The sequence below is a fragment of the Harpia harpyja genome, chromosome 15 (assembly GCF_026419915.1).
Source record: "Harpia harpyja isolate bHarHar1 chromosome 15, bHarHar1 primary haplotype, whole genome shotgun sequence".
Taxonomy (NCBI): domain Eukaryota; kingdom Metazoa; phylum Chordata; class Aves; order Accipitriformes; family Accipitridae; genus Harpia; species Harpia harpyja.
This window is the reverse complement of record NC_068954.1, coordinates 4,521,190-4,547,103: the sequence shown is the minus strand read 5'-3', so window position 1 is coordinate 4,547,103 and position 25,914 is coordinate 4,521,190. Positions and strand designations below refer to the sequence as shown.

At 42.1% G+C, this 25,914-nt stretch overlaps 1 protein-coding gene across 1 annotated transcript in view; it reads right to left on the bottom strand.

The window, feature by feature from the left end:
• The window catches only part of PKHD1 (PKHD1 ciliary IPT domain containing fibrocystin/polyductin), a 263,656-nt gene that overhangs the window by 23,830 nt on the left and 213,912 nt on the right, over positions 1-25,914 (bottom strand). Inside the window, exon 59 of the mRNA XM_052810279.1 lies at positions 5,618-6,623. Coding sequence (XP_052666239.1) covers positions 5,618-6,623 — 1,006 coding nt within the window. The remainder of the gene's footprint in view (positions 1-5,617; positions 6,624-25,914) is intronic.

Below are 25,914 nucleotides of genomic sequence, written 5' to 3'. Positions count from 1 at the left end.
ACATAGCCAAAGACCTTGCGTGGCATCGTCATCCCTGGTACGACTGTGCCTTCCTGACACCACCAATATACTGACAGTTCAGTTTTGATGCCCATTCAGTTCCTGGATTTTCTGCTAAAAGTGCCCCCAGAAGCAAAAAAATAGCAAAAGACTTTGTGATAAAAAAACTTCACCTCTGGGATCCAGAATGACTTCCCTCAAACTCTTTTCACACACAAGCCTCCGTTGCCACCATCTTCCAATGCAGAAGATCTGTCTGAGTCTCTGAGTTCTTGATGACCATCTACCTCTTGTTGACAGATCCCGCAACTACTCAATTTCCCAGTTTGAAAAGAATTATTAATTGAGAACAAAATAGTGCAAGTCATCCTGACTCCTTAAGTGCAATATGATCACACAGTTTTATATGACGTAACACTGTTTATACATGTATTAGTCTCCACTTTATTCTCATGAAGTTTCTTGTCCCATTGCTCCTATAAATAACCCATTACAGAATCCCACTCATCTGATTAGAAACCTTCTAGGTTATTCATGTGTACTTTTCCACAGTTTTACTAGACTACTAAATGAGATGTTGGCCAAAAACGGGCCTCAGCTATTCCCAAACTACTAAAAAAAAAGTCAGAGTATACCTTTGACCATGTGGGAAAAAAAGTTAGGAAAATAGAGTAGTGTTGAATGGGAAGCGGTCTTCTTCCAGTTCTATTGCAAGGTTCTTCCAGTTTATTCTCTGAGGAGGAACCTTCTTCCATTTTTAAATGTAAATTTACCTCTTGATACTTTACACTCATTTGTTCCTGTGCTGTCCTTGTCCATTAGTGTCTAGAGCTTCCTCACTCTCTTCCAACATATTTTCACAGACAGGCTGGTATCTTCCCTCAGCCTTGCTTTGCCAAGTTAAACAAACCAAACTCTTTACTAAATGATTCTATGATTCTATTCCTTACATCTTAAAATAAACTCCATTTCTATGATCATCCTAAATGTCCTTCCCTGTATCTACTTGAACTGAGTTTGTCTTTTGTGTACATCAACAAGCAGAGTGACACATTACTCAAGAATACTATGAATATCTGACTTAAAATTAGGTAAGCTTAATTTTAAGGAGATTTTAAGCTTACAACTTAAGCTCCTGAATATCACTGTTTCCCCATCTTCACTTCAGGGGTATGTGGCAGATAAAACCTTGATAGAACCTCAAGTGCTGCAATAGCTGCAGCTCTGAGGTCACGATTTTTAGCATCCTGCCTTTGCCTAGCCACTGGCAGAAAAGTTGGATCCCTACGCAGGAGAAATGTTGTCATCTCCCTTTTTTAAAACCCTGTGCAATTCCATACAGCAGCCTGCCTGAAACCTGCACAAAGGTTACTAAACCCGAGCACTTTGGGGTTAGGATGTGTCAGAATTAATCTAGTTTGGACCTCTAACCCTGCCTGCCTGGGTATATGCTGTGTGACATAGGGAATTAGTAGTAATTTCTCATTTAGTCCTCTGCATGGGTATTGCTGGCTAAATGAGCAGTTCTTTGATGATTTGCTTCACTTTTATTGCTTGCTGTGAGTCTCAAACACTGTTATCTCCTGCACACACACTGTTTTTCACATGCTACCCCAAACCTAACTCTTAATAAAGAAAGATTAATTTCTGCAAATTTCAGTTTGTAGCAGGTTAAAGGTCCATCAAGAAGGAGCAAAAAGTATCGTGCTGTAGTGTGGGAATATGGACTAAATGGCTTCTGGATGACTGTCCAGCTTTATATTTCTGATTTTCTATGAAGGCACCAGCACAAACACACCCAATACATTTTCTGTTGTGCTCTCTCGTTCTTTCTTTCACTTTTATATTTATACTGATATTAGGCAAACTTTGCAAAACAGAGATTTCTATCTGTAAATACATTGCAATATGCATTAATACACAGGCATTCACAGAAAGATAAAACTATGTGATAATCATCTCTCTGATTCTCCAGCTGTGCAAGACTATAGCAGTCGATAGCAATCACCTCTGTCTTTCCTTGACAAACCAATGAGCCGTGCTTGAAGTGACCCTAACAAAGGAGTTAAATTAAAATAACGTAAAAAAGCATTTCAAATCATAATGGACAAGTCATTTTTTTAAGGGCAATGTGATATACAGACTTACTGCCTATCTACCCAACCACAGCAGGGTTTCCAAGGCTCCCTTCAGCCTCACTGTCCTGGGCTGCAAAGACGAACACCCAGTCTCTGCTGATCAAAGGTCTTTTTGTTGTTGTCTCGATGCAAAAGGAGCCACTAGTCTGAAACCGCAGGGAGACTGGCCCGGCAAGAGTGCAGGTTCTGTGTATATCTGACAGCCTGATTGGATTTTGCACGACTCAGGGGTGAAAATATTTCTCTTTTCCTTCCACAGAAAAATACACTGGAATACTTAGCCTGACTTGTAATCCCAGCCCCATTATCCTTGCCTGTGCTAGCATGTACTGCCTAAAGAGGGACAGATAGACAGTGGGGATACTACATGTCCCAACAGGAAAACCCTGATTTCATTTCACAAGTTATCTGTGGCCTTATTGCATCAGAAATGTCAGCCATGAGTAATTCCAGAAAAGCTATGACTGATGGGGAGCAATAAATAACACTGCAGAAGAGCCCAAGCAGCTAAGGGTGGATGAGCTCTGAGCTGGTCCTATGATCTGGTGATGTTAGTATTCTCTTCGGTATACATCCCCAGGTCTTCCCCTACTGAGATGCTGCATCTGTGGCTTTCAGCTAGCACTGCTCTTGCCCCTGTAATAAAACAGCCCCTCCTCATCCTTGCCTTCTCGGACAGGTTTCACAGAGCACGCACAGATGTGGAGACAAACCCCAGCTGGGAGAGCAGTCCCCAGTGTGAATATGTCATTTCTGCCTGAAAAAAGGCAGCCACAAGGTTTCTTCCCCAGCACACAGAAAAGGGTGGTCCTCTCTTTTAGGTGATCTCTGCTTCCCCCCCTCCGTGGTGTTACACTAATGCATTCAGGAACCTATAGGCATTTAATAGGGTTCTGGTGAACTTCTTTAAAAAATCTGTACCTTGTTTCTTTCCCACAGTGTAGCTATTATTGCTCCTCTTGTTCTCATCACCAGTAGTGGACACACCGAATGAGGGGTCTCGTACCTGTCACCTCTGCAGGCTATGGCATGCCTTGGGATGGCGGAAAGACAGGATAACATTTCCTATCACAGGCTGTAAAACTTCCTACAACATTTCTTTGCTGTCACATTTTGTAGTATCCTACATCGTAACACAAATACCCCCACTGACAATAGTGATGTTAGTTCTGCTAATAAAAAATATTGTATATCTTTGGAGTTTGGCTCCAATTTAAGATTCGATCTTGCAAATAATAATTTCCCACTGTGCTTAAAGTAATACTACTTCAAAAAAAAAAAACAACCCACCTCAAAACCAACAAACCAAAACCAAACATAAAACCAAACCAAACCAAAGATTCCTGTGGTCACAGACCGGTGTCCTTACTGTGGGTGCTTCACTACCGTAAGCCACACAGTGCCTAGTAGAAAAGTTAAGTGTGTGAATAGTAGTTTGTATCACTAGCAGCCAACAGACATCAGGATGGTACAGAGGTCAGTGGTAAAAGTTAGAGGATATGGTATTAATTAGAGAAAGTAAGTCTTAGACAAATCCAATTTCTTTCTTGCATAGATGGAATATGTTTATACTTGGGTAAGGCTCAGTAGCGCACAACATAAAAACTAATATTATGCAATATCAAGAGAATACACAATAAGGTTGCCAAACATCAAATCCCATGTCCCCTATTAAAAACAGATGGGATATTACCTTTTTCATATTTCCCATATGCTTTTATACAGATTCAGGATCTGAGGCTGAAATACACTGCTGTCTGCTCCCTTCCCAGCCCTGTATCTCACAGCCTTCTCTGCAGATAAGGGCTGCCATCTGGGACATGCAAATAGTGGCTGCGAGAGGCTGAAAAGAGCAAGATGGGGACACAGAAAGGAGGGACAGAAAGGGCTGTTTGTTGCTGTGGAGAAGAGGAAAAAAATGACCTTCGAAAACTGAGTCTTGGTACAGAAAATAAATAAAAAATTAGTATGTACAAAACTAACCAAGAACTAGGTAACTGAGAGAGCTCAAAAGGTAGCTCTCATCGGGAAATTATAAAGTAAAGGCATGTCCTGTGTTGTTCTGTCAAAATCAGCCACAGACCTGATGCTATATCTGCATCGAGAAACAAATATAAAGCTGCTGCTGATAAAATGCACGGAAGGATGGGTGGACTGATAAATTACAGAGAGAAAAGCCAAACATGGGCACCTAGATCATGTGGTCTGTAGGATCTGGGCAGAGTGGATTGGGCCCTGGAAAGGTAGAACTGAAAAGGAATTAGAGAATACAGTGAGCAAACAGATAACCATGAGCTGTCCTATTTCTGAGGAAAAATGGGCTAATGGGATCATTGAGTTCTGCCAGTAGAAAGTGGGATTTAATACCACTTTTGCACATGGCACTGATATCATAGAATACCAGGTTAGAAGAGACCTCAAGGCTCACCTGATCCAACCTTTCTTTGCAAAAGCACAGTCTAGACAAGATGGCCCAGCACCCTGTCCAGCTGAATCTTAAAAGTGTCCCATGTTGGGGAATCTACCATAAAGGAAAACTGTTGGCTTTTCAGACATGTACACTTCAAAAAGGATTCAGAAAACAGAGACAGAGAAGGACAGAAACACTCACAGGAACTCAAACCTTTCAATTTATTAAAAAGCAGACAGCTAAGTGATTTGATTACTCTGGAGGTATCTGGAGGAGGAGGAAGAGTCAATGCCCAGAAACTCGCTGATGTAACCGTGAAGGAAAGAACAAGAAACTCTCATGGGAAGCTGGAGAGAACGGCTAACAAGAGAAAGTGGGCAAGTACTTGTGACAAAAAAAAACAGGGATAGCATCCAACATCTAGGCACACATTCAGGTAGTATTGGATCTGTCCAGCTCTTGTATCTTCAGGACCAGGTGGTTTTCTAGAATTTTAGCCAAAAAGAAAGGTCAATGCTGAGGTATCAAAGTGAACAGCAGTGGCCTGTATCATGCAGGAGATTGAAGTATAAGATTAAACAGTCTTTTCTGGCCTTAAATTTTAAAAGTACAGGAATCAAGGTTTAGACCTGCAAGCAGTTAAGGCAGCAACTCATCTTTAATAACGCATCTCTGGTGTTGCATCAATTTATAAACATTCATAGATTAAATTGTTTAAAAGTTAAGAGCTATTATAGTCTGAACTTCTTTAGAAACATTGACTTTACCCAATACTTTATAGTTTCAAGGCAGACTTCCAGGAACTCTGTTCCTGGTTTAAAGCATGATGGACATATCTGCACTACAGAGATTCATGAGCACCAAGAGTATAACATGGTAATTCACACTCGGGAGTCCAGCTAGTACTCGGGTATAGCTCTGTCTTGGAAACTTTATAACGTGTTTCAGCATGGTTAGTCATATTTCAATCAATGAAGAACTTACTCCCTATCTTAATAAGCAGATCAAGCGGTTAAATTGCCTCACTACACTTAAATCAGTATCTGCTGATACTGCCTCTGATACTTACCTATTGTTAGCTTCTGCTGGACCCAGTAAGGCAGACTGAGTCACCATTAAGGTTTCAATCGGCAAGCCAAGGCCTCTCTGAAGGTCTCCAGTCTGATGAGTGTTGATAATTGTTCTGGCCAAACTCTTTAAGCTGTCACTTGTCAGCTCATTTCTTGGATGGCCTGGTGGATCACTAAGTTCAATGATGAGCACTCTGGATGGACCAGCCATGTCAGATGGCTGCAGAGCTCTGGTGCTCACTGGTCTTCTCCCCACTTTCTGTGAGCCATACCTGCTGTGAAAAGCTGTGCAAAATGTCATGTTAGGGCAGTGATATTTCTTTTTGCTAGCATTGGCTGAGATTACTTTCAACATGCTTTCACCTCCCAGCACATGATGGACTACTCTGACTTGGTCGTGACCAACCTTCAAGAAATCAGCTAATCGACGTATTATACTTGCCTCACCCTCTTTCCCAACATCCTCAGTTACAGTGAAAGCCACAAGAAGGGAAAGGCCAGCAACTATTTCTACAGGTTCCTTCTCATGGAGGAGAACATAGAGAAGATTGTCCTCAAAGCTAAAGTAATTGGCTCCTGCCCCTTCATTCAGTGAAAAAGACGATGGGGTGGGAGAGACATATTTCCCTTGAATGAAAACACGAAGGCTGAGTGGTTCGTTGTAGAATATAGCTAGGGGCAGTCTGGTTGCGTTATGGCCACTGAGGAGGTAGAGTCTGAAAGACAGAGGTGCTAGGTCTGGGAAGCAAACCGTAGTGAGTTTGGTGGATGGCAACACAGAAAAGAAAGTAGAAGGATGCTCTGCAGGATAACACGATGTATGCGAAGTCACATCACTGAAGGTATCCATGAAGCTGCCAGTCATTGCTACCACTGGAAACAGTCTCTGGCTGACCATACTGGGGTCCAAGTTTTCTAGGATGACAAGTGCGTGATCTGCCTGTCTGCAGAAGTAGCCTTGTACTGAGGGCTTGAAGGTGCACTTGCTGTCATCTCTGTAAATTCCTAGAAGAGAATAAAGGGAGATGAGCAAAGAAAAAAAAAAATTAATTGTTTCAGACATCATCTCAACATTTGGTGGTATAGCTGCTTATTTTCCCATTCAGTACTCAAGTCACTTTTGTTGGTGCTAAAATTTTACACAGTTTTAAGAGAAGCCTGGACACTAATGGATATTAAATAGGTAGAAACCGCATCTACCTCAAGATGTCCGTGAACTGAAAATGGTTGAAGATTGCTAACAAATGACAGAGAAGCATCATATACACTTACCTTGTTCTTTCTAGATATCAAATTATGGTCACTGTTGAAAAAGCAAGCACACTAGATGAACCTTTGGTCTGACCCAGCACTATGTCCCTATGACCTTGTGTCTTTTACATTCTCCTGGTTCTAAGCCTGTATAAGGGTAACAAACCAGGGCATGACTGCAATTCTTTGGAAATATAATTTAAGTCTACAGAAAGCCGTCTCATCCCACTCACAGGGATTGTATCTCAAACAAAAAACTAGAAAGGACCAGAACGTCATTAATGTACTCCAGCGGCGAACCACCTCACTGAGTCTTAGAGCTAAAAGAAAGCACCAGATTCAGAAACCTACAAATAGCAGAGACCCTTACAAGTTCTCCGAGTGCCTAAGCTCCCATTGCAGTCAGCGGAGAGCTGGAGTTTAAATCATTTGCCCACAGGCAGGCATCTAGTATCACGTGGGATGCCCTGAGGTATCTAAGACATGTGACACAGGGTCTACAGAAGAATTTTGCCCTTCAAGGGTGGCAGCTGGAGGCCTGGTGGGACACCCCACAGCACCTGAAATTACACTAGACACACATTTATGGTAATAAAAACACCCCCAATTCCCCAGTCATCAATATAGATAAAGCAGTTTAGAAAGCAATGAAGTTCACCCTAAAATACCTCTGTTTTGTCAGCTGGATCGCCCTTTACTATCCTCTAACTTTACTGACCAGAGGTAGGATCCTGTCACTTAAACACAAATACATAATGTCGCCTGGACTTCTTTGGGTAGCTAAAACACCTATAGATATAACACATGATCCATGGGAGTGCAAAAGCCACTTTAGATAACACTTTAGGTATTCTTTCACTGAATATAACAGGAGCTAAGACACTTCCATGTATGTCAGAATTTGCCACCAAATCCCATCCCAAGTGTCTGTGGAGACAAGTCACGAGGATCCTTTTATGGAAGGCTCTATACAGTCTTCTGACTTAGGGTATGCTGCATCTGACCAAATATAGGTCTCTGCTTTAAGATGAGAGAAATTGTGCCTCAGGCTGTAATGATGAGATCATCACTGATTATAAAGAGAGAATAAAAGTAAATGAGTTCAGATATGGGCACCAAAACCATAAACATTTCTGCCTGGAGCATCTTAGGAAAAGATGTGTGTTTCTGTTTTTCCTTCCTCTCTTCAAAATAAAATCAAAGGAGGAATTTGCTGCTGTAGCCAGCTATAATCCTCCTTCCCTCACCAAGCCTGCTCCTTCCCTAGTTAGCTGTGCTCACGAACAAAGCTGTTCTAGGCAAAACATGGCCAATGTCTAAATTAACTCTGCCCTCCTTGTTCAGCTGCTTTAGGGATGTGCATGAAGATCAGCAGTGCCTGGCACTAATGATGAAAAGAAAGGGACAGCAATATCCTTGAGAGTCACAAACTTTTGGATGAATAAAAGGGCATTCCCCTTATCAAGGAAACATTATGTGAAACTCACTGCTAGAAGAAAATAACAGACTCCTGGGAAAGAAACGAACTATGAGAAGTCATTCTGGGCTCTGCTTATAGTTAGATCTCAATGCCTGGATCCTGTGGACACTTACCTATTCTTTATTTCAAGGGGATTCCTCATGTGCAGACCGTGGTCTGTGAGCGTTTCCCAGAATGAGCTCTCGCTCTGCACGTCACCGAGGAAAGCAATGAAATTACATAAATATCAAGCTCTGTTCAGGGACAGCGTCCAAGTGAGATAGGATCTGTGCAAAAGCCCCTATTTTTAGACACCAGCTTACCATTTTCTTTCCCTTTTTCTCGCCTTTCCCTTTTTTTTTGCTTTATCAGTGTAAGTATTTTGCTATCGGCGTGTGCTGGGGGCAAAGGGAGAGAGAGAGACAACTCCATTCAGAAGCAGAAGTGGAAATGCTGCACTCGGAGACATTCGGTATTGTCCTGGAGTGCTGGGAGGATGCACCCTGCAGCAGGCAGCCAGCCCACAAAGGCTGACAGATCTCATCGTCTGCTCTCCTGGAAACCTCCCATCTTCCCCCGGTGACATTTCTCTTGTCTACAGATGGGATTTGCTGATATTTTGTGATTTCCCAGGACTTTCCTATGCCCTGCCTGCCTTGCAAAGTGGGTTTGCTTCGTTTCCTGCACCCACCCACCCCCATGCACGCACACGCATCGTTGCTTGTCTCCTTCCAAATGGCCTTATCTGCCAGTCACAATTTCTGCAGCCTGCAATTTCGATCACTTTTAAATGAAACCCATGCTGGCCTTAGTAATCATAATGTCATTTACAATCTACCACAAAACACGTTTATTCAGTTAGTAGCACATTGGAGAAAGAGAACTCCATATGAACTCGCCGCTGAAGCCCTAATCTGATTATTTCCTCATGAAAATCCAAGCAGGGGTGCTTGTAAGAGGGGTCTGAGAGGAGAAGGAAAAAGTGAGTCCTGGCCACAGCTGACTCTCATAATCAATGCGAATAGATAAGTGACGCGGCATGTCAGGGCCAGCAGCTAATCTGCCCCGGGGCTTTCCTCTAAAAAAGGCCAGAGTGGACAGGACTTAATAAATACTGAGTGACCACTGAATATTGAGCTGACATGTGCTATTTACATTGGCGATGAACAATAACAGTGATAAATTCCAGAAGCGTCCCCCCGCGATGGGTAAAATTCGATTAAACAGGTTATAGTTGTATATGCGTGTGTGTTTGCGCACACACGTGTGAGAGGGAGAAAAAAAATGGGGGAAAAAAGAAAGAGAAACCTGGCGTGTGTGAGTCAACCGGAGACCTTACAAATGGAAGACGGAAAAGATGTTCTTATCTGTAGCAATGTGTGCACGGGTGAGCCTGAACGTCACACCAGGAGCTGCATGCACCCAAGCAGAAGAAGAGGACACGTGTGCATTGGGTGCATGCACAGGCAGGTGTGTCGTGTGTGTGTCCTGCTCGGTGCAAGAAAGAGGGAGAAATAATATGTGGAGAGTGCGTGTGTTCACCCTCTGCAGCTATTTCCTCAGCTTCCGAGAGCAGACTTTGCTTTCTGCAGATTCCCCTATCGTCAAGTCAAGTTTATTATTTAATTATATACATGCACGCACACACGTAGACACACAAACATATATATCTATATGAGATTTTAGCACTCAGGTTGCTTCTAGGGCTCCTGACAAATATTAACTTTGTGTCAATATTTGTCCTTCCTGTCGTGAAATGAGGATTTTCCACCTCATTTCACATTTGAAAAGAAAAATGCGCCGAGGGGGTCCTCTTTGCTTAGGAAAAAAACCACCACCACCGCCAACATCTCATATCCTTTATTTAGAAAAATGGAGCAAGATGTAAGGAAGGAAGAGTACTTTTAAAATAGATGTTTTGACTTAAAGGCACATAGAGTCCTGTGCAAGTCTCCTGCTTTTACCCTAGTTCACCAACGCCAAATAAATAAAATAAAATAAAATAAATTCTACTTTTAAAATTGAATGAAATACATCAGCATTAATGATTTTCCCCTTCAGGTTAACACCACCATTTCCTTCAATAATTTTTACCCATTTCATGATAGATTTCACAATTCACGTTACAAGGAAAAATATAGTCTTTTTTTTTGACAAAAACAAAAGGCAATGTCAGTTTTTTATCAAAATAAAATAAATCTCCCGCAATTTTCTTTCCATCTGACTGGATTTGGCCGTCAGTTATTCCTAATTTAACTACAATTATAGTTACAAAAATACAAAAGCGAGTAGGGGAGGAAGGGGGAGGGGAGAGATAAATGGGACACTGTTTAGAAATTGCGATTCATTGGCCTTGGGCTGGCCAGCACATATCTTTGCTGAGGGGGAAATATTCATCAGCATTAACTGTTCCTTTTGACCTGCTGACATTCAAATGTGAAATATGGAAAAAGGGCCCAGCAGTAGAACCTTAGAAATCTAGCAAAGGTAAATTATTCTGAGGTCAGTTAGTCATTTTTTCTATACAAAAGGTTTTCTACGTTTCTCGAGTTCGGATGTTCCCCGTAAATAATTTTGACCCTGATTCTCCTGTCTAATCCCTGGCACAGGGTCCTCATGCCTACGCACTCGTCCTTTGAAAGCAATGGCTCTGCAGCTGCTGATCTTGTAAATCTTCATGCAGGTAAGTGAAAACAAGCCCATCAACTTCAGCAGATGCTGAAACAAGGCATCCCCCATCGTTTTTAGAAATCCCACTGACTGTAAATTAGGGATATCACTCAGGTGAGTTTAGCAGCATTCCCATGGGGGATAAACACACAGATATGCAATGTCAAGCAACTTATTTGAGGTGGGTTTCTCGCAAGGTGTGTGTTGGGAATACATGCGTAGGAATGCATGGTGGCATGTGTGCTTGCTTGTGTATTTGTGTACGTACATGCATGAGATACACACATAAATATATACTCAAAGCAGGGACCATGTAAATAAAAATGGAGTGATTGCTTTAGGCTGTTAATTCTTTCTTTTAAAGAAAATTATTTTAGAAGGAAATGAATCTCATAATATCACACTGTGGGGGTTTTTATGCTTTCCTGTTTATCATTTCTCCATAAAAAACTTTGAACCCCCTGGCCAATTTCAGTCACATTTGTGGACTTAAATATACTATGTTCTTACAAGATTTGTAAAAGTAGGTGCCCAAGTAGAGAAAAGACAGTTGTTAGTGCTTCCACTGAAAGAAAGTCTGTAGTATAAGCTCACTCTTATTATGCATCACAGGATCTGCATTGACCCTTCTCTTTCACATACAAATCCATCAAAAAAAAGGTGTAGTACGTGAAATATTTGTTCTTGCATTCATTGTTTGCATGCATTGATATGGCCACACACATTGCTAGTATTTATTCACTGTGAAATCAAGCATTATTTGCATCTTTCATATGGTTATATATTTTTATGCTAGCACCAACCCTTCAGAGCTCCCCCATGCCTAAGAGGTAAGGTACATATGTTATAAACGATAGTATATCTTTCCAAGTTATGAACAAAAAATTGCAGTTTTCCAGTTCCCAGAGACTATAGTAATAACTCATTCTTGACCTTAAAGCATAAGTGCACAAGTAAAGTCTTAACAAGAGAGACCAGAAGCCCACTGAGGCCAGGATGCTCTCCAACAGCGATCAAAAAGAGTCATCTAGAAAGAGTATGGGAACAAAGCACACATATAGCAATGTTCACCCAAAATGCTCCTCAAGCTTTCAATGATTTACAGGTCAGGGACCTCTTGAGTCAGAGAGATCATCTTTGGTCTTTGTATTTGAGAGAAAATATAAAATCTGTCTCACAAAACTGCAAAGAGCTGGGGAGGAGAATAACATAGCCAGGAGAATGTATCTTGAGCCCTCTCAAAGGAGGGCTTAGACAGCAAAGGGGTGGAAATAATGGCTTTTTGTACAGCAGCTAGCAAAATAGGACCCAGGGCCCTAACTAGAGCTTTTAGATGCTCTCATGAAGCAGATAATACAAACAAAACTATTCACACAAAGCTCTTGAAGTCATTAAGCATCATTCAAAGAGCCAATAGCTGGGTGTGACAAGGATCTTGTCTCCCACGAAAGATGATTAAATGAGACAAATGCAAAGAGAAACGGCTTTTGGTCCAAATTATTTCACCTTTGAAGAAACATGCTCTTCTGCAAGTATCAATTTGTTTCTCACGTCACTACCAAAGCTTTTCCCATTATGTTTCCCCTTAAGATAATCCTGGTTTCCTTTAGGCGTATTTAAAGCCCAGGAAGATTTTTCTCTCCTCCTGCCCAGCAACCCCACCGACCGAAGCTTTAATGACACTGATACCCGGGGCTCAACATAAAGGCGAAGGGCAGCAAATGGCAGAGCCTTTGCCGACGCGGTTCCAGTCACCGTCTCTCTGGCCAAGGAATGACAAAACTACCACCACCACCCGAAAGCAGAACAGCAATTTCATCGGATGCCAGACCTAAGAATGAATGTGGCCGTGCCATGCACCGCTCTGAGCCGTGGATATAATGAGTTTTGAATGGGAAGTCCCGGACACAATAAATCTGTGCCATATGTGACCGTTTCCTGTGTCAGTTCCTTTCTCATAACCAGTGGAGGCTTCGCCCTCCCCCTCACTTTCCCTTTCATGACCCCACACCAGGGCTCTGAAATCTTTCAGGGTTGCTTATGGGCCCCAGGCCTTTCCACAGCGGTTGCATAAATAAATGAGTTTGACAGCAAACATCATAACGGTTAGCGGTAATGTGTGCTCCACACAAGTGCTTGTGCTACTCACTGGAGAAATGGGGGAGGAAAGAGCTTGTTTTGTTACCGCAAACAAAAGTATGTTCTCTGACAAGTGGTGAAAGAATTAGTCAAATAAACTTGAACTCTATTAAGACCATCGCTGCCAGGTTTTGTTACGGACGGGAAGGTTCTCAGCTTCTCTTTCTCTCCTTGGCCTGCAGTCACTGCAAAGACAAATCATCCTTTTCTTCTGCAAAAATAAAGTTAGGGGATAAAATGAACTGCCTCAAAATAAAATTTACAGGGAACTCCACTTTACTATTATTATTATCATTTCTTCCCAATGAGAACAGTTCTTTGGTCCTGGGAACAGACTCACAAAGAGACAGAATGATTTTCCATTAGAAGTGGAACAGAAGGAAAACGCCAAATACCTGCAGATTTTGGAATTATTTGCATTAGAATTAAGCTTAAAAATGACAATTATTTTTGCAAGACATAGGTGAAGGAGAGGACAGAACAGAGCTCAGCATTTGCCCTAAAATTGTTTTCCCTTTTTTTGTTCATTAACAAATCAAACATTTTGACTAAATAAGCAAAATTTTACTAAGTTTTCAGCTTTACCTAAGAAATTATAAATATTTTGGACCAGGTAAAATTTTTCTGTAAAACTATTTTACTGAAAAGCCTTTTTTGCCCCAGATATACCATTTAAACAAACATATTAGAAATATCCCAAGTTCAGCCCAGAAAGACTGCAGACATTTCAATTAGTATATTAAAGAGTATAATTAGTTTCTAGAAGCTACATAGGAAGCTTCCATCATAGCAAGGAAGGTAAAATGGTTTCTCATGTTCAGTGCAGAGAGAACAAAAAAAAGTATTAATATTTTAACCAGGGAGATTTAGGTTAGAAATTAGAAAAACATCTTTCTAGTTTAAAAAAAAAACAAAACAAAACAGCAAAGCCTTGAAACCGAACGATTAGGAACCTGGTGGAACTAACACAAGTGAAGAGGTTTTTTAGCATGTTATATTAATTTCTTTTGGGAGCACTGTAATTATAGATATCAATTCAGAGTAAATGGATGGGTGAGGTGACTTTGTGAGCTCTCTGCCCATCCTGCCCAATGCCTCTAATATCTTTTTATCAGCAGCCTTGTCTTCATTTTCATTCTTTCTTTCTTTTCCCAGGTAAGTTATAAAAAATGTTAAAATCTTACTTGTACCTGCCTTGGCTGAAGGTGCAGTCCTAGAGCCTGTGCTCATGACAGAAAGGTTCGCAAGCCCAAGAGTCCCTGTGACATTATTAGGGTGATTTTCAGCAATATTAGTCCTGTATGGGCTATGGAGCTGAATCTTAAAGCAGAAGGATTTCATTATAGGTACAGACAGCTATATTATGCCATGGCATATTTATGACAATGAACAGTAATGGGAGGCAAGTATTTTAAGCCTTAGAAGTCGAAATTAATCTGAAAGCATAGCGCAGAATCTGAACACCTATGAAAACATATTGAAGAGCTAAAATTTGAGATACAAAGGCTAGAGTCATTATCTGAGCACATAGAATGGGATTCATCACATTAATTTTAGCTGCCTAAATGTTAAGCATCTAGTCTAAGCTAATTGTCTAGTCTAAGCTTTTCATCTAGACAATAATCATTAGAGAGAGAAAGAGAGGAGAGACTTACGAGGGCCATTCATTCCTGCTTTCCCTTGGATGGATTGTAGCACTTCTGGAGGTATCTGTCTCTACTGGCTATATGGGAAACCTAGACAGCTACTTTGGACTGAAGGCCTGTATTTGGACAGCTAAAGTTAGGTGAAATGAGCCCAACTCCTAATGATGTAGATAACGAGACTTGCAGAACAGCTAGGGTAATAGATGTTCCTATTCTGAAATAAGTGGGAAGTGATAACTCTGTACACACGTCTAAAGTAACCGTCTTCTCCAGTTATGAACAAGGGGAAAGACAGAAAGAAGGGAGATGAAGGCACTACCACGTTAATCTAGAAAATAAGAAAGTCCCCCAATGCCTGACAGAGATCTAAACAGGCTGCGAGCAAATTTTTCAGAAAGACCCTGAAAAAGATCAAACCCTGCATTTGGCTTTTGTAGCTACGACAGATCCAGATACTCCCACCTGTGCCTGGTGCAGTCACCCTGCAGACCATGGCTTGCTCTGCTCCTGAGCAGTACAGCTCACATCATAGAAAACAGAGGGGGCACTGAGCAAAATGCCTTGGAAACCACAGAAATAGAGAATTTATTGCAAAAAAGACATCTGTGCAAACACAGCGAGAACCTAAAAAACTAATTTCTCACCTCTGGAACCAACATGGGTGCAGGGATGGAAGGAGACTGGTTTCAAACACCACTTAGAAGAAAATCAAATGTGTCTGTAGGCATAGTCCTAAAATACCATGCCTACATTGAATCTTAGGAGAAAATAGGTCAGGAGAGATTTCTGGATGTCATTTATTTCAACCTCTTGCTCAGAGCAAGGCTAACTATACAGTTAGATCAGTCTTCTGAGGGCTTTATCACAAATCATAGTATATCTACGTTTTAGGCTTCTATACATTTACTAGGACAAGATTCCCAGTTTACAGTATGTCCAGAGAAGCTGCCGGGGTTGAAAAGGACTTGAAGAAGATCTGTGATCCTAATGACACTTTCAAACATAACTACACATGCTTGCAAGATGGTTTGAAGAAGCTTTGAGGCTTACTTTTGCAAATAGTTTTTATACTCGTGTGTGCTTGTTTTAGGTAGTCCAAGGCCTGTTCCTTGTCCCATTAAAATCTTCTGGACAGCTCCAACAGGGAAGGAGTAGGTTTGGAGCTGGAGCATCTCTTGTGCTTTACCAGATAGTGTTCTTCGTCTTCAGCTAAACGTGAATGAACTCAGAGTCACACCGATCCTGGTTGTGTGATATGGTGCCCATGGAGAAAAAGAATAACTACATTGGTGGAGCACTGCAAACACTTACCCGGTCCTGACTGTCCTCCTCTAACCAGTAGGCATCACTCCCTTTGCATTTTATTCCAGCCTTACTAGTAAGCCATTTGAAATTTCAGACAGCCCTTGGAGTTATTTTGGCCAAGGAGTATATTTAAAACTCATTGTGCCTAATGTTGTCTTTCTACAATTGAGAAGTAATCAGGAAAGACGTGAAAATAAATAGACAAGTGAGAGGCAAAATGAAATATGAAGTGGCTAGAAAGGAGTCTGCTCTCTAATGTATTTTTTCAGCTTATTATTGTAAAAGCCCAGAGCAAAAGAATAGCTTTGAAGAGTCTTTTGTTAATAGTGGAAAGGTTGTCTTTTTATTTTTCTTAACTTTTTATTTATTAACCATGCTGCACAGGGTACTTCCATAAATGATGGCCAGGTTTCAGGTTACAAGGACTTGTTTAGTCTGAAAACATCCCAGCCTGCAATGGGAAACAGAAAAGAGAAGTAACGGCCCATCATATGGTGCTTGAAGGGACTAAAACCGAAGCCCATTTGTTCTCTGCTTTTCCCTGTAATTTCTAGTGGTTGAGCTTGCAAAGGTTTGGATGTTTCTGTTTGGATGGTTAAAATGCATTCCCAGCAGGCCACTTCCTCAGGTGGTCTATTTGATGACAGCTTGATGCTTAGGCCAATATAAAACAGCTGATGTTTTGACCCTATCTGAGAATAAAATTATAAAGCTGCATTCCTACATGGTGCAAAGATCTTATCCTCCAGATCGTTGTGAGAAAAAAAATATATATATTTTTGAGGGCGCTTACCTTATGCTTAAGCCCTAAAACATGACAGTCAATAACATTTTTGAGACTCTTAGCGTTGGGGTACTATGTATTTATTTATCATTGCCCTGAGTATGTGGTTAAGCATACACATATTCAATTGCTACAAAATTTCATTCAAAGCTATCATGTGGGAATACACTAGCTGTGCACAGATAACCAGACAGGTGCATTAAGCAGTTTTCTTTCTTTGAGACTTTTTAGTGCTTCAGCACCGATGAAAAAAAGAGCACTGAAACAGAGTTAAGATAGGCAGAGCAATATAGGATTCCCAAAGGCCGCTTAGCTCAGGCATCCTGCCGGTATTTAGAGGATGCCCTTTATGCTTAATAGTCTATATTATTTAACTTTTATGAAAAGAATTGCTAGTATGGACAATTTGGGGCCTGTTTTTTTGGTATAACACCGTATTGCCAGACAGGTACATGAGATGATCATAAGTGCGATTTTCACTTGTTTATTCCTTGGCATCAACAAAATCAGAATATATTTCATTTTCCGGGCGTACCAACTGCAAAGTTTAGCTGGCAGGCTCTCCGCAGGAACCTACATGGGCTTTTCTGCTGGTTTGGGCCATCAGAAAGCATCTCTCAGCTCCCAAAGTGCCACGAAGAGCCAAGCCAGTTTGAAGAGCCTACAAAGAGCCTGTCTGGCAGGGTTTGCTCAGTTTGCACATCCTCACCTGGCAATCATAAGGGGCACCAGGCTGAAGCCTTGTAGGTCGTGTTTGTATCCCACTAGCACGGAAAGGCTCGTTCCAGAGTCAGAGTACACCAAGTACTGAGTACTGAGTGCTAAGCACTAAGTACTAAGACTTATCCAGCAGGTAGAAAATTGGTCCAACCCAGTTCTAAATTTGTGTTGCCTTATCAAGACATCTGGGCTATAACCACTCTCCATGAAAGCCACAGGAATTCTGTTTATGTATAATTTCCCTGGGGAAGAGCTATCAGCAGAAATCTCACTTTCCAATCCAAATCCTGCCCAAAAGGGTGGTACATTATGTCAAGCACATGTTGTCGGTTGTCAAAAATGAATTCACATTTTCTTGCACATTACGTTTCCCTGAGGTCCAAATAGGCAGTCTGTAACCTGAATACCCAACCAGAAGGATGTGCTGTGGAAAGGATCCCTGTGCTGCCAAGGACATTGAGGGGAGGAGGAGCATAGGGGAATCTTGACTTTTTTTTTTCTTTTGCTCTCAGTGGCTTACATGGAATGGGAGTTCAGACACAGAGATCTCAGAAGTAGAGATCTGAATTTAATAAAGCTGTCTGGAGGGGAAGTGAGACAGCGAAAAGAAGATCGTGGAGATAAGAGAGGCAGAGATAGGAAGAGAGGAAAAGAAAGGACATTATAGCTGACTGGTGATGGCTGTGCCCTTTCAGACTCAAGTGGGCAGAAGTCAAGTATTTGTTTAAGAGGTGGGACACCATTTCATTATGAAAAGAATAAGAAAGAAAAAAGAATATTTTATGGTTAGAACACATACTTCCATGCCACTGTAATGAGGATAGGCAAAAGGCAAGGATAATGGCAAGGCGCTGCAAGGCAATTAATATAGCTGCTTGATTTCATTGCAATTTTGGGGGGTATTGGAGTGATCCTTTAAATTCAGTACAGCTACACCTACAGTATGCAAGCAGAATTAGGCCCCTGCTTAGGAATATAACTTCTTTCAAGGTAACAATAAATTCCACAGATTAGCAAAAGGAGACGGTCTGTTTGCTTCACCACTTCTGCAAACTTTCTCCCATTTCTGCTTGGAGAGTAAAAGTTAATTGAGGGGCAGTAGGGAGGAGGAGGAGGTTCATCTAATCCCCACTGACATGGACAGCCCTCTCCGCCAAGGTACCGAGTTGACTTCTTTATAAAGAGCAAATGCACTGCCAAAGCTCCCATCTAGGGATGGTTTTTTTCCTTTTCTTTTCCATAAGACTCTGTTTGTTAGAAAAACCAAAAAGACACCAGAGGGAAAATAAATGCAGATACATTTTTAATGCGTACATTTCCTTTTCAGAACATGGTGGGCACTTCAGTGTGGGTGCTGGAACTGCGAGGGGGAATTTATCTAATCAGTCCTCCGTGTCCCCGCTTCATTGACATAATGTGGTCCTGCCGATTAAAGCACTGGAATCATAGCTCTGCATTTTCCTTCTCTTTCACACTAAAATTATTGATGTGCTTTGTACAATGTGTAATTGCCATTATTGTATATGTGCCTAGAGCATGTGCAGAGCTGAAATTGAAATAAATAAGCAAACAAAAATCATACCATAGGAAGTCTCTGATGGTATGGTGGGGGTTGGTGCCATGGCATCACGAGCTGAAAATAGGATTTGATACTGCTGTGACTGGTTTTGATAGAGTGAGATTTGATAAGACTACAAGAAAGGCTGCTGCGATCCTCTAGTCTGAACTCCTCTTTTTATATAGCACAGACCCTCAGCAAACACCCAAATCAAAGACCTCTTTTAGCATCCCAGGTCCGAGCCTCGCCATCCAGGGACTTCACCAGAGCAGTCCCGATTTACATCACTTGAGGATCTTTCCCAGTATCATACATTCACTTTTGCTCCCTCTCTTTCTCTCATACGCACGCAGTAGATTTGTTCTTTACATTTAATTTATGCAAGAGAGGCACAGAATACATTTCAGTAACGCCAATTAGATACGCACTAATTTCTTCTCTGTGAAATAGCAGTAAGTAATTAATCAGAATTTTGATCACAACTCAGTTGGCAATTCTAATTGCACTTACCATTTCCACAGCAAATACGGAACCATTATCTTTTTCTACTAGTCCTCTCTTCCTAATCATCCGGGGTGCTAGAAGCAAAACATTTCCAAGAACTAGATACTGTCTCTATCAACCAGCAGCCTTAATACCTTTGGACTGAGGGTTAGTGGGTTCAGTCCATGGCTGTGTTTTATTTCAAGCTTCATCATAATTTTAAAGCGAATAGCTAGTGGCAGGCTGGCTGCTTGCCTGGGGGAGGGGGGATTCTGCCTCATAAAATTATGAGAAAGGATAAAAGCTAGCAGCTCACTCCATTAAAAACCTTCTGGGAGAGCACTAAAGACGCCTGACCTTTGCACAAGCATCCAGCAGGCATCTAAGGGGCATATGGACGTTGATCAGATCTGTATCATCAAAGCCTGCACCACATCTCTGAGGCACCATAACCACGTTTTAAATCCAGGTGTTACCAGCCAGCTTGGTACCGAATAGTATGATCAGGGGAGATCAGTAACCCGTGTTTAACAGAAACAGTGTTTACACCACCATTTAGTGATCATTCTGCTGATCGGCTCAAATTGACGGTGCTAGTCTGGAGCAAGAATGGCGTAAGATTATCTGCCTGGAAAGTGTTACGGCCAGAGGTCTATGGAGATAGGACTCCCCTTTGCTATGCTCCAAAAAAGCTGACAGTTAGATACTCCTCAGATGTCTTAGAGATGAAAGAGAGCAGGAAGAAAAAGGAAGATTTACCATTTAGGAACTGAGCCCTACGGGGAGCTGAGGGTGTATGTACACCAGGTCCAGCCTTCAAATCCAGCATGGCACTTCACCTTCTCCCACTGCTGGAAGAAAGGTTTCCAAGGACCTGACAGCTACAATCTGGTTTAATAACCAGATTCTTCATATAATTCAAGCACAGATGGTTAATATTTTCCCAGATAATCCCAAACCATAGACAGTAATTTGGGGAATAAACACTAAAACTGAGATATCAATTCTGTCCGCTTAATAACTAGTGAAAAAAGGTTTACAAGAAGTGTAAAGACACTCCACTTTATGCAGGAAGTCTCTGCATAGAATACATTGTGAACCAGTATAGCTCTGGTACTACACTTACATACAATTTGAGAAAGTAACATCAATGAAAACTACTATTTTGAAGACTGTCCAAACATCACTCGAACTGCCCAAATCTGTCTCCTCCCTGCCCTAACCAACAGAAATGACTGTAAGAACAGGAAGACATCACTCAGCCCTCTCCTTTGCTTCCTCAGTGGGGTTTTTTGTTGTTGTTGTTAATGCTTTTGCTTTTATTCCATATCTGAGACATCAATAGGAAGGATTTGAGGGGAACTGGAACCTTTCAGAGTCCTTCTACTCCCAGACACCAAACCTCTCCCATAGGAAAGGCGAATCACTCTCAACATTAGTGATGCCAATGGGGAATGAAGAGGGACAAAACATCTCAGAACCTAGCTATGAACATTGCAGCCAGGAACAACAATGTCTGAGATTTTGGTGGGCTGGATTTCTTTCTTTCACAGAGGACAGAAAAATACAAATAGAATAAATGTCTGACCTGCCACAGAGACATTTCTTCATCTGGGGTTGGGGTAGGGACGGCATGTTAAACATGCTGCCCATGCAGAAAACTCTCAAAACTTTAACCACATATTTTCCAGGCTCAACTCTACCTTCTGGGACACAGTAGGACACAGAAGTTTTCCATCAGCCTTAAAAAGAGGTACACTGAGGCTGTGTCTACACTTGTGAAGGCTTATGCCTTAGCCTTGGTATTCAGTCACACATATTTTACATTCCTAGAACAATGCTTGGCATGTTTTTTTGTCTAGGTCAACTAACACTGACTGAAACAGTGTCTAGGAGCTGTCTGAGGGTTAGCGTGATTAGTGACCATCCCAGTTTGGATGCAACCAATCTGGTCTGGAGGATAAGGGATTTTAATAATTATGCATGTGGCCACACTAAGAGTTGGCCCCAGGGCCATAAAACTGGCTCTGGTGCTTTGTAGTTTCCCAGCACAAAGGTCTAAGATCTTTGCAGCCACGTTGTGCAGAGCAGTACCTCCATGCTCCCCACTGTTCTGAGGAGACACATCCTACTTCAAGCAGCTCAGGAGCATGGGAGGCACTGGTAGAGTTAAAAATGAGGTAGCTACCGGCAGGTTTTTCCTAACCAACTATCCATACTCTTATGGAGTCAGCGATGACTGTGCTGACTATCTAAACACATAAGAAAGAACCTAAAAAGGCAGAAAAGAACAAAAAACTGTTCAAAAAATGTAACACGTTTCTCTGCAAAAGAGAAAGGATGCCTTTTAACTGACTGTAACCAAGGTTGCTTAATCACCTCAGAATGGAAAAAAAAAAACCCAGCAGCTCTTGGAATCTGAGCATCTTTGAGGACCGAGTAAACCTACACAGTGCAGATTTATGAAGACAGCAGATCACGTCCCAGATCAGCTACAGCAGCCAAAAGAAAAAATAAGAGCTTTAAAACCAGAGGCAGTGGAATACAATCAGACTAGTGCAAAAAACATCGACTTCAACACAGATATATAAGTAATGGATAGTCCTGAAGAGACATTCTGGCTACATCTTCACTAGTAAATTAAATGTGCCCAGGAGTATTCCCAGACACCGAGGCCAGCTGACATGGTCTGGCGCATTCATCTATTAAACTATTTCAGCTTTCAAAACAGGATGGAATCATCCAACAGACCAACTGGGACTGCTCCTTGGCATACGTTAACTCCCAAACTGCACCCAAGAATTGTTTGGGAGAGCGTTAATTGGCCCAGGACAAAAGCATGCCAGGGGCTGTTGTAACCATTTTTGCAGAGCAGAGGATTGTGTTTACATGTCTGTGGCCTGGCACCACTTTATTTATTTTAGCATGGGCATAGACCCTATCCACTTTAACATCTGCCCCTGGAGAGTGCTGCTGTGACCACAAATTTACCTGCAAAATTTAACAGAGGGCACAGGCCACATCAGTTAGAGAGGCATCTTGAACCTAAGGAAATGAACAGGGAAACCTGCAGCCAGTATTAATTCTGGGCCCCTTCGAGAGGAAAGTTCACACCCAGAGGCAAAGATCAAGCAGACATTGTTTGAAATATTTGTCCTTCTCCTGGCATTGTTGGAGGTTGGTGAATTTTTCACACTTAGATCATATTCATTTGTTGCATACTTGTTGCAAACAAACTATTACTGTTCACTTAGCAGTTTACAAGGCTGGACCTAACGTTTTCTTGCACTAGAAAAATATTTTAAGTGGAGAAAAACAATTTGAGGTGATTATTAAAACCGTTATTAGTGAGGCAGGAAACAAAGTTGTTGCTGCGTGCCTTCTGTTTGTCGCAAGAGCAGGCTTCAAACTTGAATGAAAGAGAAGGGACAATCTAGTCACCTCCTAGCTGTTATCTCCCTGCTGGAAATGAGCAATAGATTGTCAGCAGCTGAAGAGAGACATGCCTACCCACTGCACCTTAATTGAAACAGGGACGATGGGTTTGGGAGGATTGGAGTCACCACAGGAGCAAACCTGGGAATAATTTCCTGTGCCTACTCAACTAGTGTCTTTCTGGGTTGATGCAGCTGGACCCAACACTGGTCTTCAATAGTCAGTCGGAATCTTTGAGTTCAGTGAGGTTATGGCCTCATGTAGTTGTGGGAAATAGTCTGATGTGTGATGCCATCAGGTAAGCCCCCTCCTCAACACATCACGCATGGGCATCCCTCTAATCAAGATGCTCTGAGAAACAGTTGGTGAAACATGTGTGTGCATAAAGCCTCACAAAACCAAACTAGCTGCGGAAATCCTTCTTATAGACACGTTGAGCAAATACAGGAGCAAGAGTTGGATGAGGTGAGGGGCGGCTACACCACTGGGACTCTGCCACCAGTGGGTTTTGGAAAGAACAATCTGTTGACTGCCCTTGCCTTGGATGAGAACTGTGAACCTCAGCAAAACCTCTTGCTGTTTCTTTTAACCATATGGCACGGTGTGCACAGAAACATTTTTCCGAGCACAGGCTCAGGGACAGACAGGGCTGATCCACAGCAGACATCAATGCCAGGAGGACTCAGAAGCACGGGCTGGGGCTGTGTGTAAATGCACCCACAGAGACCAAGAACAACAGGAGCATAAGGTCAACCCCAAGCAGGTCCAGTGTCATGAACACCACCTCAGCCAACATACACCTGTGCAAAAGCACACAAGGAACGAGGCAAGAAGATATCTCCCAGCCAAGGTGGAGGCAGAGCTGATGAAAGAGGCAGACACTGCTGCCCAGCCTGAGAGCTGCCCTCACAAGGACCAGGGACACATCCTGGCCCTGTGTTTCAACCTCCCTCCCTCTTTAGATGCTCCACCAGTGGCTCTTTTGCTGCTGTGGACAGGAGTCCATTGCACAACCACAACAGAGAAGACTTAAATTATTATGGTCTCTCATTTGAGACTTTCTTTGCATCTCTTGTCTGCTCTGCTCCATGGTACTGATGCTAGCGTTTGGGTTTTTGATGGAAAGTCACCTAGATCAGGCTCATTATCACCCTTTGCCAGGTGACTTGGGAGCAATACGTGTACCTGAAGAGTGGAGGGCTGAGCTGACGCCTCCTGGCCTGAAGACATAGGGATGTGCAGGGGCATAGCCAGCGTCAGGCTGGGTGACTCCAGAATACAGTGCTGTTACAAATAGCACTTTGCCTGGAGGCCCATCCAGTTGAATTATAAAAAAAAAGAACCATTAATTAACTTGACTTAAGAGAGGGCTGATGCAGGGCAATGTGACCTTTTCTCTATGTCACATGCCACAGGGATTTTAGCCTCCCTCTGATGCTTTGTCACCGCCAGTCCTTGTTTTTTAGATCACTGGATTGCAGGGGGGTGATGGTGGCCAAAGGGATTGGGGAAGCAGGAGAAAAGAAAGAGATGGCTTCACTATTGCAATGGTCTGTACACCAAAGACAGCAGAATAATCCCATTATACATCTACCATCTATTACCTTGCAATGTAAAAATATATCTATATGAATGCATAATTTATTTCAGGTACACGTCATGTTTACGTTCAGTTAATATATACAGTTAAGGTAGTTTTGGAAATATTTTACAGAAAAACTATGAATGGTATCAGTTTACAAAATGGAGACTTTAATTATTTAATGCTGCTCAACTTTTGCATAAATGTGATGGCAACAGAAGTTTTCTGCAGTTTCCACCAATAAACTCAATGCATCACTGCAATAGCCCAATCTACTTAAAATTTGCCATTGAATTAGCCTGCTCAGTGATGGGAGGGAAAGTGTAGTTAACGGCCTCCATACAGGCTGTTGAGAGTAAAGAGACATTGGGTGAATAAAATAAAGGCCTGCAGCAAGAAACCTCCACTCCCTTTGGCTGCAGTACGTATAGACACCCCCTGATACAGATGATTTCTGTTTCGGAGTCCTGCAAATTGAAGAAGACATAAGTGAACCTGCATGCCTCTAACCCACTGCGAGGTTTCCCTGTGATATCCCTGGGGTCAAGGCAGACATACGGCTAGGTCTGCTAGTCTCTCTGTGGCTGGGAACAGGCTGAAAACCAGGTCTTCTGAGGTTTCTTCAGATGAAAAGTGACCTCATTTGGGGGTGTAGTTATGTAGTCATATGTTTGAATTACAGCCTAGCCTTGGTGATACTGCTCAATTTAGGATTAAACATGATACACCTTCCTTTAAGGAGGACCATTACTAGATAGCTTCACTATGCAAGCCTGATCCCTTTGTATAAACTATGCATGCTTTGCTAAGGACTATGTCATCGAAGAGGGAACTAAAGCCTGATAAAAGGAGACATCCTGCCCCAGAAGGCACTGAAGACCTGATGATTGCCAAAGAAGCATGAACTAAGGGAAAGGGAAAGGTGACAGGGAGGGATCACCACCTCCGACTCAATTCAAGGCTGGAAGAACTTGCCCCACACACACCTGCAAGGAGTTTGCATGCTAATTTCCATAGCAAGTGAGGCTAATTTAAATGTAACTGGCCAATAGTAGATGAGAGGGTGATTACTGTCCTAACCAATGAATGTAAAATTAGGCAGGTTTTTACTAATCATGTTAACAGAATAAATGCATTGTTCTTCTTTGGTGTGGTGTGCCAGCTTTGTGGAGTCACCACCTGGCACCCATCTCTGCACAGACATGAAATAAATAAATATCTCGGCTCTGTGTGTAAGATCGGCTCATTGCACACCGGGTACCGA